This window comes from Psammomys obesus, unplaced genomic scaffold (genome assembly GCF_907164565.1).
Source record: "Psammomys obesus unplaced genomic scaffold, mPsaObe1.curated_primary_1811, whole genome shotgun sequence".
NCBI lineage: Eukaryota > Metazoa > Chordata > Mammalia > Rodentia > Muridae > Psammomys > Psammomys obesus.
The window spans coordinates 1,385,098-1,397,466 of NW_026596443.1; the positions used below are offsets into that span (position 1 = coordinate 1,385,098).

Genomic DNA, 12,369 nt, shown 5'->3' on the forward strand with positions numbered 1-12,369 from the left:
TTATATTATATTATATTATATTATATTATATTATATTATATTATATTGAAATATCATATCATATCATATATCATATCATATTATATATTATATTAATGATAAAGTGTAATGTCTCGACATTGTCATCCCAGGTAGCTTCTACAGAAGCCTTGATATATATTTGGCCCATGGAGTGTCAGGATTACCTCCAAAGGTGGGACCTGAGGGCTACCTGGTTTTACTCTTGACTTCTCAACACCCTGTTCCCCCGGAGTCAAGCCCCTGCTCCATAGCTTCTTCTATAGCAACTTAGGGCCCCTCATTTCAAATCTCTTTCCTCCTTACCCATTGTGTTCGTGCAACGGGGTTTTCCCACCTCATGTCCAGCCTTAGGGATCAGTTCCAACTCTACGTAGCTGCACGGTCCTTCCTTCCTCTGCTTTTGCAGAGACAGCCCCTCAGAGCCTAATGGGGTAAGCTGCAGTTCCAGAGGCTTTTTAAAGGCTCAACTCAGAGGTGGGGCTGCTCCTGCTATTTATAGGGCTGGGGAGAGTTCCTCACACAGAGCTGGGCCTGCTCAGAGTCAGGCAGCCTGGGGTAGGTGGTCACCTTTGTCTTCCCTCCCCCATCTCATGTGTCATCAGAGTACTGAAAGGGAGCCTGATCTGGCCTCCAGTCTCCCTGAAGAAGCAAGGGCAAAGCAAAAGCTCTTGCCAGTGCTGGGGTGGGGGAAGCAATGCGGCAGTGGTCTTCCCCACCTCAGCTTGGGACAGGGGCTCAGCCTGCTGGGAGGGGAGACCCCCTGAGCTCTGCGCCTATACCCCCACCCCGCCTTCGCCGGGCTTCCAGCCGGAAGGATTCTTATCCCAGGCCCAGTGAGCCATCTCGGGAAAGGGCTATATCTAAATGCCAGCCCGGTACCCCCGCTGCCAGCCTCTGCCTGGCAGACTCCCCCGGCCAGCATCGGACGATGCCACCAGGGCCTGCCAGCCGGGCAAACGTAAGTGGCTTTTGTTTTCTTACAGTGCCAGGGAATGGTACAGAAAGGGCATGAAATGGCCTTCAGTGTTTTCTCTCTCTCCCTTTCTGCCTCTCTTGCCTCTTCTTTCTCTGACTCTCTCATAGGTTAATTGCTGACAGTGGTGCTATTGTTTGGACTGGGACACAGGCATACTCTTGGCAAAGCCAGGGCCTCACATGCCAACTGCCCCCACTGCTGCTTTCCCTTCATGTATTGCTACCCCCACTCTACACACACCCAGGGGAACAAGACTGACCAGAGGGAGGGACACTTGAGGAAGCAGTATGGAGCTTGGTTGCTGCCTTCTGCCCTGAGGGGCAGGGAGGGCATGAGAAGAGCTGAAGGGGTGATGGGAGGTGAGGTGGCACACACAAACCACAGCATCAGACACCCCCTTTCCTCCCCAAAGCAGCTGTTAGAACCTGCTGCCTTTACCAGATGCAGCCAGGGACTCCATGGAGCCAAAGCCTCATTCCTAGGTGGCTGCCCTGGGCAGGCCCATGAGGCCTAGCAATACTAGCTTTCTCCTTATCTGTTCTTCCCTAGGGCTCATTTGACAAGTTATTGGGGGTTTGAAGGCAGCCCTGGGGTGGGAGACAGTTTGGAGCCTTGTCTAAGGATCCCAGCACAACATTCGAGTTCTGGGGGACGAAATGAGGCTGATGAGGGCAGGCTGCCTGTGGCCCTTGCTGCTTAGAACCAACAAACATTTGATGAGCCTAAAGAAGGGACCAGGCCAGGTTCTCTCCAGCCCAGACCCCTGCTTTGACACATTTGTCTTCCTCCTCAGAAGGCACACATGTGTGTCGTATGCACTACTGAAGATCTCAGTTTTGGGGTCTGGTTTCTAGGGCTTTGAATATTGAGACTTGTCCAAGGCCAGGCCTTCCTGAGGACCATTTGCGCTGACCACCTGGCTGGCATACTTCAGCTCACCCATATATCACTGGGAGCCTTCCCAAGAATATTTTGCCCACCTGTGGAACTGTATTATATACTGCCTGATTGGCCACACCGGGCTGGTCAGACATGTGCTCCTCACAAAGCAGGCTTGGCCGCTCTTGTTCACTGCCCTGCCTTCTATTCTCAGCCCAGGCTTCAAATCTTTTTCAGTTTGGTCTTTGGCAGAGAATGTATTTCTGGGTTTCATATATATGTTCCTTTTAATGTTAAGTTGAAAGTCCTTATACACAGGCTGTGGTTTTCCATCTGGGATGCCCTGCAGAGAAGGCATGCCAGTGGGGGAAAAAAAAAAAGCACTGAGTCAGCTGCTCTTCCCTTAAAGGTGGGCTCCCGGCCCCAAACCATCGCCAATGGCCACGAATTGTTTGAGGTCTCAGAGGAGAGAGATGAGGAAGTTGCTGCATTTTGCCACATGTTGGATATGTAAGAGTTGAAGAATGGGACAGGGGTGGGGTGTGGTGGGGGGATGCTGTGGAGGGGGAGGGGTGTGTACATGTACTGCCAGTGTGTCTGTGTTTTGCTACATGTTGGATATGTAAGAGCAATGATGGGATGGGATGGGTAGATGTGGGGTGTGTGTGTGTGTGTGTGTGTGTGTGTGTGTGTGTGTGAGGTTGGAAGGATTCTGGGTCTCCAGAGGAGGCCACTTGTTCCTTTAGGAAGGAGGAAGAGCTATATTAAATAAACTTCCCAGAGTGGGACCCTTCCTCCAGCAGGTCTCTGCAGGTTTTAATGAACTCTTAGAAGTTTACCAGCTAAGGTGGCTCACAACTTTAATCCTGGCACTTGGGAAGCAGAGGCAAGCAAATCTCTGAGTTTCAGGCCAGTCTGGTCTACAGAGCAAGTTCCAGGCCAACCAAGGCTACATAGTGAAATCTCTGGCTCAAAAAAAAGCAAATCAAAACAAAAATAAAAACTTTCACATTTTTAGCAAAATTCAAAAACCTTGGTCAGTCTAATTTTCCTCTTGCTTCAGGCGCTGACCCTCAGCTGCTCTTAGGAGCAAACATACATTTCAGTGAAGAGAAAAAACAAACAAACAAACAACAACAACAACAAAAAACTTCTCTTGTACTGAAGAGAAGGTAAAAGGATTTCTGACAACTTCTTGGCTAATAAAACTCCTTTTGGAAGGACTTGCTACCATTCCACAGTGGGGATTGTTTGGCTACTGTAGCAGAGGTGGCAAGAAAGAATATAGCTTCCTAGTGCTGCCTCCCTGCGGCTCTAACCTGGCTCACAGATCAGGGGCTGAGATGAGTAGGGACAGAAAAGCCCTTGGGCCTTGAGGTAGAAGGGGCCCTGCGGACCCTCTGAAGACACAGGCAGAATCCTTCCTCCTTTCGTCCTATACAGCCTTCGAACAGGCTCTGATATCCAGGACTATTCCCTAACTGGCTATGTCTGGAGCACGGTCACCCCAAGCCCGGAGCATCTTGGGGATGAGGTCAACCTGAAGGTGACAGTTTTGTGTGACAGTCTTCGGGAGCCACTCACTTTTACCTGCAACTGTAAGTTAGTTGGGGCTGTGCGAGTGTGGCCAAGGGTCAGGCAGGGAGGACTGGGTTTTGGACTGTGGGGTCCTTTGGCTTTAATTCTCACCTCACTTTGTAGCCTGAATGAGGGGCAGATAGGACGCTTCTGGGGGGCTAGCTTTCTGCGTACACAGTAACTTTCCCCAACCCTAAACTGTGTGTTTGCCTGCTTTATCTGACTATTGGTGGTATTAGAGACTACGTAGTCAATGATAAAGGATCAAGGCTGGGAGGTTCTGTCCCAGCTGTCCAATGTCACCGTCCTCGCTCTTTCACTTTGCTCCTTACAGGTTCCTCCACTGTGGACTTGCTCATCTACCAGACCCTCTGCTACACCCATGATGAACTGAGGGGAGTAGATGTGGGTGACTTTGTGCTTAAGCCCTGTGGGCTGGAGGAATTCCTGCAAAAGTGAGTGAGTGGAGTAAGAGTGTCATGGGACAGGGGTGATGCTTGCCTTCTGGCTGGAGGAATGAGGGAGGCGCTTAGAGAACTGCACTAGGCTTAGCATTTGCTGCTCTTCCTAACCCTGCAGTCGGGACTCCTGCTTTCTGGGCACATTCCCGGCCACGTTGCACTTTCCCCGGGAGCTCCATCTTCCAGCTGGGTTGGCTGGATGCTGAGCCAAATCTCTGTGGAGAGAGCTAGGAGCTGGGTTTAAGCTGGGATGAGGTCGCATCCATGTGCAGGCTTCTGCTTGCTGAGCGATGTGAGTCGCATGTTGGGGCATGTTAAAGGCAGTGGCAGATTGCTTTTCCTGCTGCAGAGGACAAGCCACCTCTGGGCAGAGATGTCCTTAGAAGAACCAAAGGGAGAAATGACAATGGCTCTCGCTAGTTTTCCCTGCCAACACGCCTTTGTTTCCACTGGCCTGTGCAGCTGCTTAACCTCCTCCTAGGCCAGCTTCCAGCTTCCTCAGAAGCAGAAGGCAGCCTCCCTGGAAAGTGTGATGTGGGACCAGCTAAAAGAAGCCCTCTCCACTACCCTGGATTGTGGAAAACTGGGATGGGGTAGGCAGGGCTCCCACCCCCAGGAGCAGGATCGTGTGGCAGCAAACGTCAGGAGATCTGCTCTCCTCTACCTGAGCTTCTGTGTGGCTGCGGCCCACCATCTGTAGCCCCCTTGGAGGAAACAAATTCTGGGAATAGGGAAAGGCAAGGCTATCTCCTTCCTCAGCAGTTTCTGTGAACGACCACTTTGTGCATTTTTTTCCTCCAGCAAATCTAGATGGAAGAATAGATTTGCTCTGTGGCTATAGTGCAGGATTAATAGCCAGAACTGAAAGTTCATTTCTTGACAGATTGCTTCAGCATTAGGGAGAGTGGGCCCTCTCTTCGGGAACAGAAGACCCATCGTGAGCTAATTCTAGGGCTGTCTCAGATGTGTTCCACGTCGTTGTCACTGTAGCCTTGCCTCCCCTAGAGGGCAAGGATGGGTTGGTACAGGGTCTTCTGGAAGCCCTAGTCCTGGGCAGCCTGCCACTGTTAGAAGGGAACAGGGCTATGGTGGGTAAATTAGACTCCAGAGAACACAGTTTACACCAAATTCTGGGTTTCCACTGTGAAACCAATTGTGAAGCCTGCTCCTTGGTGTCTTCTAAAAAGAGGGGTGACGTTTTAGGTTGGGGATGTAATGTGGTGGTAGAGGTGAGGCCTTGCATGGGTGAAGCTCTGAGAGAGAGACAGACAGACACACAGACAAACATACAGGATGAGGGTTAGTATGAGAAGGACCAAGTGAACAGTCCTTGGATACCAGCAGGAAAGTACCAGGCCTGGAGCCCTGGAGTCTCAGAAGTAGTGGGGAGATTTCAAGTAGAGTGTGACATGACACCAGGCAGTGCTCCTTGGGCTGTGCTCCCCTCACCCCCACCCTGCCTTGTGCTGCGCAGCCAAAGCCCTTTCACAAGCAAGTTGAAGTCATGAGGGCTATGATTTCCAGAGCCTCCCCTCCCCTGCCGCCCGGCATAAAAGCATAACACTGGTTCCTGGGTGGAAAGGGCCCTCTGGGGTTTCCAGAAAATTGCTAGTTCCCAAGGAAGCCATCAGGATTGTTTCACTCCCCGAGCTGGAGGGGCTGATACTGTAGGGGAGTGTTGATCCAGGATGCAGGCAGCTCTGTGATAAGAACCCCCAGACAGTCCTAGGGGAGCCTGGGTTTCCTGCTACTTCCCCCTTTCTACCACTGCACTCTTCCTTCCTCACAGACCCTCCCACAGGCAGGCCTGGCAGTCTAGCCTCCCCACCTCCATAACTGAGTTTCACTTTTATCTTAGCAGGTGAGCTCATATTGCAGGCCTGGGTCCCCTCAGGATGTGGCTAAGCTGAGCTTGTTTAGGCTGAGGCCCTGTATTTCTAGGAGTTTGTGCACCCCTCTTGCCTTTTGCTCCCCTCTATCCCTTTCTATTCTAGTCCAGGTTCCCACCTCACTGAGGAAGGAAGTCCATTTCTGGCTTCTGCTACTCAGATGCTAGGAAGCACTGGCCCAGAGTGGCTCTTTCTTATGGGTTTCCTTTCAGATTAAAGAGTGATTTATGGGGAGAGGAAGAGATTGGGTGGCAAAAGAACTCAGCAGGCTGCTTCCTATGAAGGGTCTCCTGTGTAGGTTCTAAGCAGTGAGAATTACATAAATGTGAAAGCTCACAGGGAATTCAGGCAGGCCCACAGAGGGAGGGGCGAAATGGAACCCACTTCTGGATAATTGTTCTGGCACTCTGGTGGGATGGCTTCTTCTGTCCTCAGCATCTTAGTAGCACAAGAAGATTGGACACCAGTGTCCGTGTCACTCATCTCCTCTTGGTTGTCAAAGCCATGAAAACAGGACTTAAACACCAGTCCCCTGAATCCCAACTCCTTACAGCAGTTCCCATGCTGGGAATAAGCCAGTGAGTCATTATTTGTGTAGTTGAAGGGTTAAGTGTTGTGGATGGCTTTTATTCAGAAAGACCCCATGTGTTACCATGATATTTCCAGGAGTAAAGGAAGGATAAGGCCCAGGACACAGGTCTTTTTCCCCTCTGTCCTCCCTCCCTTTGTCCCTGGTTGTCTCTCCCCAAGCTGAAGTACCCATCTCCCCTCCTACTTCGTCCCTAAGGCATTTATGGTCTTGTCCCCTACCCCACCAGTAAGCATGCCCTGGGCAGCCATGAGTATATCCAATATTGCCGCAAGTTTGACATCAACATCCGACTACAGCTGATGGAGCAGAAGGCCATACGCAATGACCTGGCCCGGACGGTAAGTACTGGAAATGGCTGATAGTTGTAGATGCCTGTCAGGGCAGGTAGAGTGGGCAGAGGGTGACACAGAATGTGTAATGGGAGCGGGCTCAGTATCCTAGGCTGACAGAGGGCACTGCTCACTCACTCAGGTAAATGATGACCAGAGTCCTTCTACCTTGAACTACCTCATCCATCTTCAAGAGAGACCAGTCAAGCAGACCATTAGCAGGTGGGTACCACCTTGGTATAGTGCAAGCAGGAACTGTGAGGGAATGGCATAGATATGCTTGCCTGGCTTTTGGTGATAGATTCTTGTAAATGTCTAGAACCTTGGCCCAAGAAACTTGTCAAGGGCATACTTCCTTTCTTGCCTCTGTGCCTCAACCTCCCTAATGCTGTGACCCTTTAATATGGTTCCTCATGTTATGGTAGAAATTATTTCATTGCTACTTCGTACTACTATGAATCTTAACTTAATTTCTGATATGTGGCCCCTGTGAAGGTTGCGACCCACAGGCTGAGAACTGCTGCTCTAGTGCTCTTTCTGCCCTCTTCTAGGTAAGAGGTAGCAAAGTAGAAAGGACCTGTTTTCCATCTCATGGAAAAAGTGGGGACCCGTTCACCTCAGAGCTACATACTGAACAGAAGACAGGGAGGGGAAAGCATGGGTCTCCCAAAGCAGTGAACCTTTTGTGATCTCTCCTGTGATATTTTTCTCACCCCACATCCCCAGGCAGGCCTTGAGTCTTCTGTTTGACACTTACCACAATGAGGTGGACGCCTTCCTGCTGGCTGACGTGAGTACACATCCTGGAGCTGACCAGGGAAAAGCTCCTGGAAGTTCCCTTTTCCCCAGGCTTCCTGCAATCAGATGACAGATGTCTGTCAGTGACACTTCTTTTCATTCCCCTAGCTCTGTCCTGGCTGTGGGGCAGCTGGCAAGTGTATGAAAGGTGTTCTGTCCCTCTGTGAAAGTTCAGAGGGGGGCTCTGACTACTGTCTCTGGAGTAGAGCATCTCCAAGCTAAGGTTGTGGCCCCAGGTTTTTTTTGTTTTTTTTTTTTTTTTTTTTTTTTTTTTTTTTTTTTTTTTTTTTTTTGGTTTTGTTTTGTTTTTCCTGTAAAAAGTGCCCAGAAACACTGCCTTAAGAGGTTCTCTTGAAAGCCAGGCATGGTGGCACATGCCTTTAATCCCAGTACTCGGAGGCAGAGGCAGGTAGATCTCTGTGAGTTCAAGGTCACCCTTATCTATTGAGTTAGTTCCAGGACAGCCAGGGCTACACAGAGAGAAACCCTATCTCAAAAAACAAAACAAACAAACCAACCAACCAAACAAACAAACAAAAAAAGAGGTTCTCTTGAGCCTGTGTCACAGATATCACACCCTCAGGAAAGTGGCAAGTTCCAGGGCTAGGTCCTCTTCCTCTTGGACCTGCGTGGAACTACCAGCCATGGAACCATTTACCCAAAAGTTCTTTGGAAATGGTCTTCAAAATCAAATTGGTTGGCAGGCATAATGGCATACAACTTTAATCCCAGCACTTGGGAGGCAGAGGCAGGCAGGTTTCCCTGAATTTAAGGTCTACCCAGTGAGTTCCAGGCCAGCCAGAGCTATATAGTAAGACCCTGTTGAAAATACACACACACACACACACACACACACACAAACACACAAACACACAAACAAATAAATAACAGCCCCATCTCCTTGGTCCAGTTTTCAGTTATGGATCCTTCCCTCTGGGGCAATGTGTATAGTTCACCCTCTACCCACTACTAGAATCCATTCAGTAGTAGCTTCTACAATAACATGGGCGCTGATACATTGCAGTATTCTGTGCTAGTTTGGGGTTGGGGAGAGGCGAGCTGCATAGCATAAGAATTGTTTCAGCCTCGGGGAGCTTGTACAGTTAGGGAAATGGAATGTTCATCTAAAGCTATTAGATACAAGAGGATGGCTGCCGGTGTCGGGAGGGGGAAGCTTTGTGAAGGAGTAGGCATCCTGGTCCCTGATCCGAATAGACACTAGTAGTCACCATCACACAGAGGAAGATTTCAGATGAGAAGACACTGGGACCCAAAGTATAGGGGGTTGGGGGAAAAGCGGGCATGTCTCTGGATGTGAAGGATCAGCCTGGACACTTTGTGGTGAGTTAGGAGAAGTCCTGAGAGCAAGCAGAGCCTCAGTACATTACTCTCACCTCCTTGCTGTTTCCTCCGAATTGATTTCTTAACACTTTAGGCCTCTGATGGAGACCTGTGTGTGCTTATATGGCAGGGAGAGACTGTCCCTGCCAGAAGGGGAATAAAAGGGTTAGGGCTGTGGGGAATGTTGTGACCCACTCAAAGCAAGAGACTGTTTGCTGAGGCTTTAAGACTGGGTTAGTGGGGAGGCTAAATTACTTGCCTCACTGTGTGGCCTCCCACAGGGGGATTTCCCGCTGAAGGCTGACAGAGTGGTTCAGTCTGTCAAGGCCATCTGCAGTGCTCTGGCTGCCGTGGAGACTCCTGAGATCACCAGTGCTCTCAACCAGCTGCCTCCCTGCCCTTCGCGCATGCAGCCAAAAATCCAGAAGGTACAGGGACCTGGGTGTTAGCATGAGGAAGGGACAGGTTGCTGGGCTGCTGGGCATTTGGTGTCTACTCCGAGCAGCTAGAAATTGGGAGGGAGTAGCAGCTGATCTCTGTGAGGCCATCCTGGTCTACACAGTGAGTTCCAGGACAGCTTGGTCTACAGAGTGAGACCCTGTCTCAAAACAAAACAAATTAAATTAAAGGTTCTTCTCCACTTCCATCATTTATGTGTAAGTAGTGCAGACACAAGAGCTCCTGGGAAATAGATGCTAAACATGTCCTTTTCCTTAGGCATAAGGGTAGGCTAACTTCAGTCTCATGGGAATAACCACGGGAGCCAAGGCCAGAAAGGCTTCACTCAGTCACCAAGGCTTTGCCTGACAGTTAGCTATGAGGGTGCAAAACCAAGGAAGGGGGCTCCCCAGCCCCAGCGATTCAGTGACTCCACAGTGGAGCTGTGTGCCATAAAGGCAGGAGAGCTAGCACTACAGATCTTGTATCCCCAGCTTGGGGCCTGAGGGCAGGGCTCTTTCCTTAGGGTGAGCATGATTTTTTATTCCACCCCATGGCTTTAGTACAGACCTTCACTCCCTCCCTCTCCCTGGAGAATCTCTGCTCCTCACATTTCAGCCCTGCCTGGCCCAGATGAGCACAGCTGTGAAAAGGCCTTCCAATTGGCGATAAAAATGGGCCCGGGCTCTGTCTGACTCTCTCTCTCTGTCTTCTTTTTCCCAACAGGATCCCAGCGTGTTGGCTGTGAGGGAAAACCGAGGTAAGGGCAGTGCTCTCCCTCTTTGTCCCACAGAGGCTGGAAACTGCCAGCTGCTGGCTCAGCCTATATCCTACATTCTTCTTCCTCCTTGGCCTCTTTGTGTGTGTGTGTGTGTGTGTGTGTGTGTGTGTGTGTGTGTGTGTTTCTATGAGGTGTGGACACAGCTGGGGCCCACATTTATTTCCACAGATCTTTTTCTCATTATTCTTGCTAATCAGTCCTTCTGGTGTTACTGGGAGAGAGTGGTGAGGTGGGTTAGGGGCATTGGCAAGGATGAGTTTATTCTTCAGTCCAGATGGAAAAGCTCATCCTGCTAGGTGGTGATGCTTCTCTTGGCAGCCATAGCCCCTTATGATTCCAATTTAGAATAGGACTTGGGAGATAGGAGGAAGGTTTTTTCCTAGAATTCCTCTTTTACAATCTTCAATCGAGTCCTCATTCTAAAACCCAGTGTCAGGAGTTTGCATTCTTTTCTTTCTTTCTTTTTTTTCTTTATGTGCACTGGTGGTTTGCCTGTGGCCTGCATATATTCATGTGTGAGGATATTGTGAGATTCCCTGTGGGTGCTAGGAATTGAACCCCAGTACTTTGGAAGAGCAGCCAGTGATCATAACCACTGAGCCATCCCTCCAGCCCCTTACTGGCTTTCTTAAAAATTAATCCATCTTTGGACTTTACAGACTAATAAATTGTCCTCTAACGTCTTCTATGAGTTAACATAGCATTTCCAGTTGTGTGTGTGCGTGTGCACGCACACACGAGGGGCATGTAAGCGTGCACATGCATTGTCTGGAGGTGCACAAGCTTGTCAAGCACTGTTTTTTTTGGTTTTGTCAAGAAAAGACTTTTTAAAACAAGATTTGTTTTTATTTTATGTGTATGAGTACTTTGCCTGCGTATAAGTCTGTGTGCCACGTGAGTGCCTGATACCCACAGAAATCAGAAGAGGGTGTTTTGGAGCCCCTGAACTGGAGTTACAGAAGGTTGTGAGCTGCCATGTGGGTTCTGGTAATTGAACCCGAGTCCTCTGGAAGAGCAGCCAGTGCTCTTAACCCTAGAAAATGACTATTTAAAAATAACATTTTAGCCCTAAAAAGTATTAAGTGTCTGCATAAGACAGGACCACATTTAAAGCTGGGCACCTCTTGGTGAACACCTCAGCGTGTACCCTTGTCCCTTTCCCATTTCTCTACACATGGGTAGGCTTTGGCACAGCTATTAGAAATTGGCTGATGTTTGGGGATCACTGTCCCAAGCTATCCCATACTGCTAGTGTCATGGCAGCAAAATGGCCCTGGTTGAGTCCTACTGAGTATCCTTGCTCACCTCCTCCCTTCACAGAGAAGGTAGTAGAAGCCTTGACAGCAGCTATCTTGGACTTGGTGGAGCTGTACGGCAACACATTCAATGCAGACTTCCAGACCGCAGTGCCTGGGAGCCGAAAACATGATTTGGTTCAAGAGGCCTGCCATTTCTCTGGGGCCCTGGCCTTCACTGTCTATGCCACTCACCGAATTCCTATCACCTGGGCTACCAGGTGAGTAAGACAAGCTCTACTTTCTGGTGGCTTTTTCTCTTCTGCACGTGACCTACTGTCTTCCCTCTCAGGATGCCTAGCATTGTGTGGCATTTTGGCTTCAACAGGGCTGAGGGGGTGAGCCTACTGCCAGAGAGGAGCTTAGGCTGTATCCATCTCAAAGAGAGAAAGTCCCCCTAGGAGATAGATAAGCACCTGCCAGTCCCCAGTCCTGGCTACCTCGGAATCTCTGCCCCCCAGATAAAAAAGCCAGCTGAGAGAGACAAGCGACAGATGGCCAGTTCCCAGATAGAGTGTGGCCCACGCCAATGGCTGCACTCCCCTGCAGATGTACAATGAGGGTGGCAGGGAGGGGTGACCCTTTGTCTGGGGTCCCCTTGCAGGGGTGGGTGGAGAAGGACATTTATTTGGTAGTCCTCAGCTCTTCTGGGTCCCCAGAGTCCTGAGGCCTGGGGGAATAGGCATTTGGCCCCATCCCACCCTTACCAGCCCCTCCCCCTCTCCTCCCTTCCCCTTCTTTCTTTGTTTCTCACTTAATGTATTCCTCTGGGCGATTGGCATAGAACAAAGGAGGCAGCCTGGGAAATAGGGGCCTTCTCTGACCTCTTCTGTCAGGCACCTGTCATGAGCCACAGGAACCCCCATGTGTTGGCATTCATGGCAGCATATGTCGTTTTCCTTCCTCATCTTCCTTGTCTATACACACACACACACACACACACACACACACACACACACACACACACATATCATATACACACTAGTGTGTG

At 49.9% G+C, this 12,369-nt stretch overlaps 1 protein-coding gene across 2 annotated transcripts in view; it reads left to right on the top strand.

Moving 5' to 3' along the window:
* The window catches only part of Pik3c2b (phosphatidylinositol-4-phosphate 3-kinase catalytic subunit type 2 beta), a 62,764-nt gene that overhangs the window by 20,042 nt on the left and 30,353 nt on the right, over positions 1-12,369 (top strand). For both annotated transcript variants that reach the window (XM_055598096.1, XM_055598095.1), the window contains 9 exons: positions 2,286-2,386; positions 3,320-3,474; positions 3,789-3,909; positions 6,623-6,734; positions 6,868-6,947; positions 7,452-7,515; positions 9,146-9,292; positions 10,029-10,062; positions 11,404-11,599. In XM_055598096.1, coding sequence (XP_055454071.1) covers positions 2,286-2,386; positions 3,320-3,474; positions 3,789-3,909; positions 6,623-6,734; positions 6,868-6,947; positions 7,452-7,515; positions 9,146-9,292; positions 10,029-10,062; positions 11,404-11,599 — 1,010 coding nt within the window. The remainder of the gene's footprint in view (positions 1-2,285; positions 2,387-3,319; positions 3,475-3,788; positions 3,910-6,622; positions 6,735-6,867; positions 6,948-7,451; positions 7,516-9,145; positions 9,293-10,028; positions 10,063-11,403; positions 11,600-12,369) is intronic.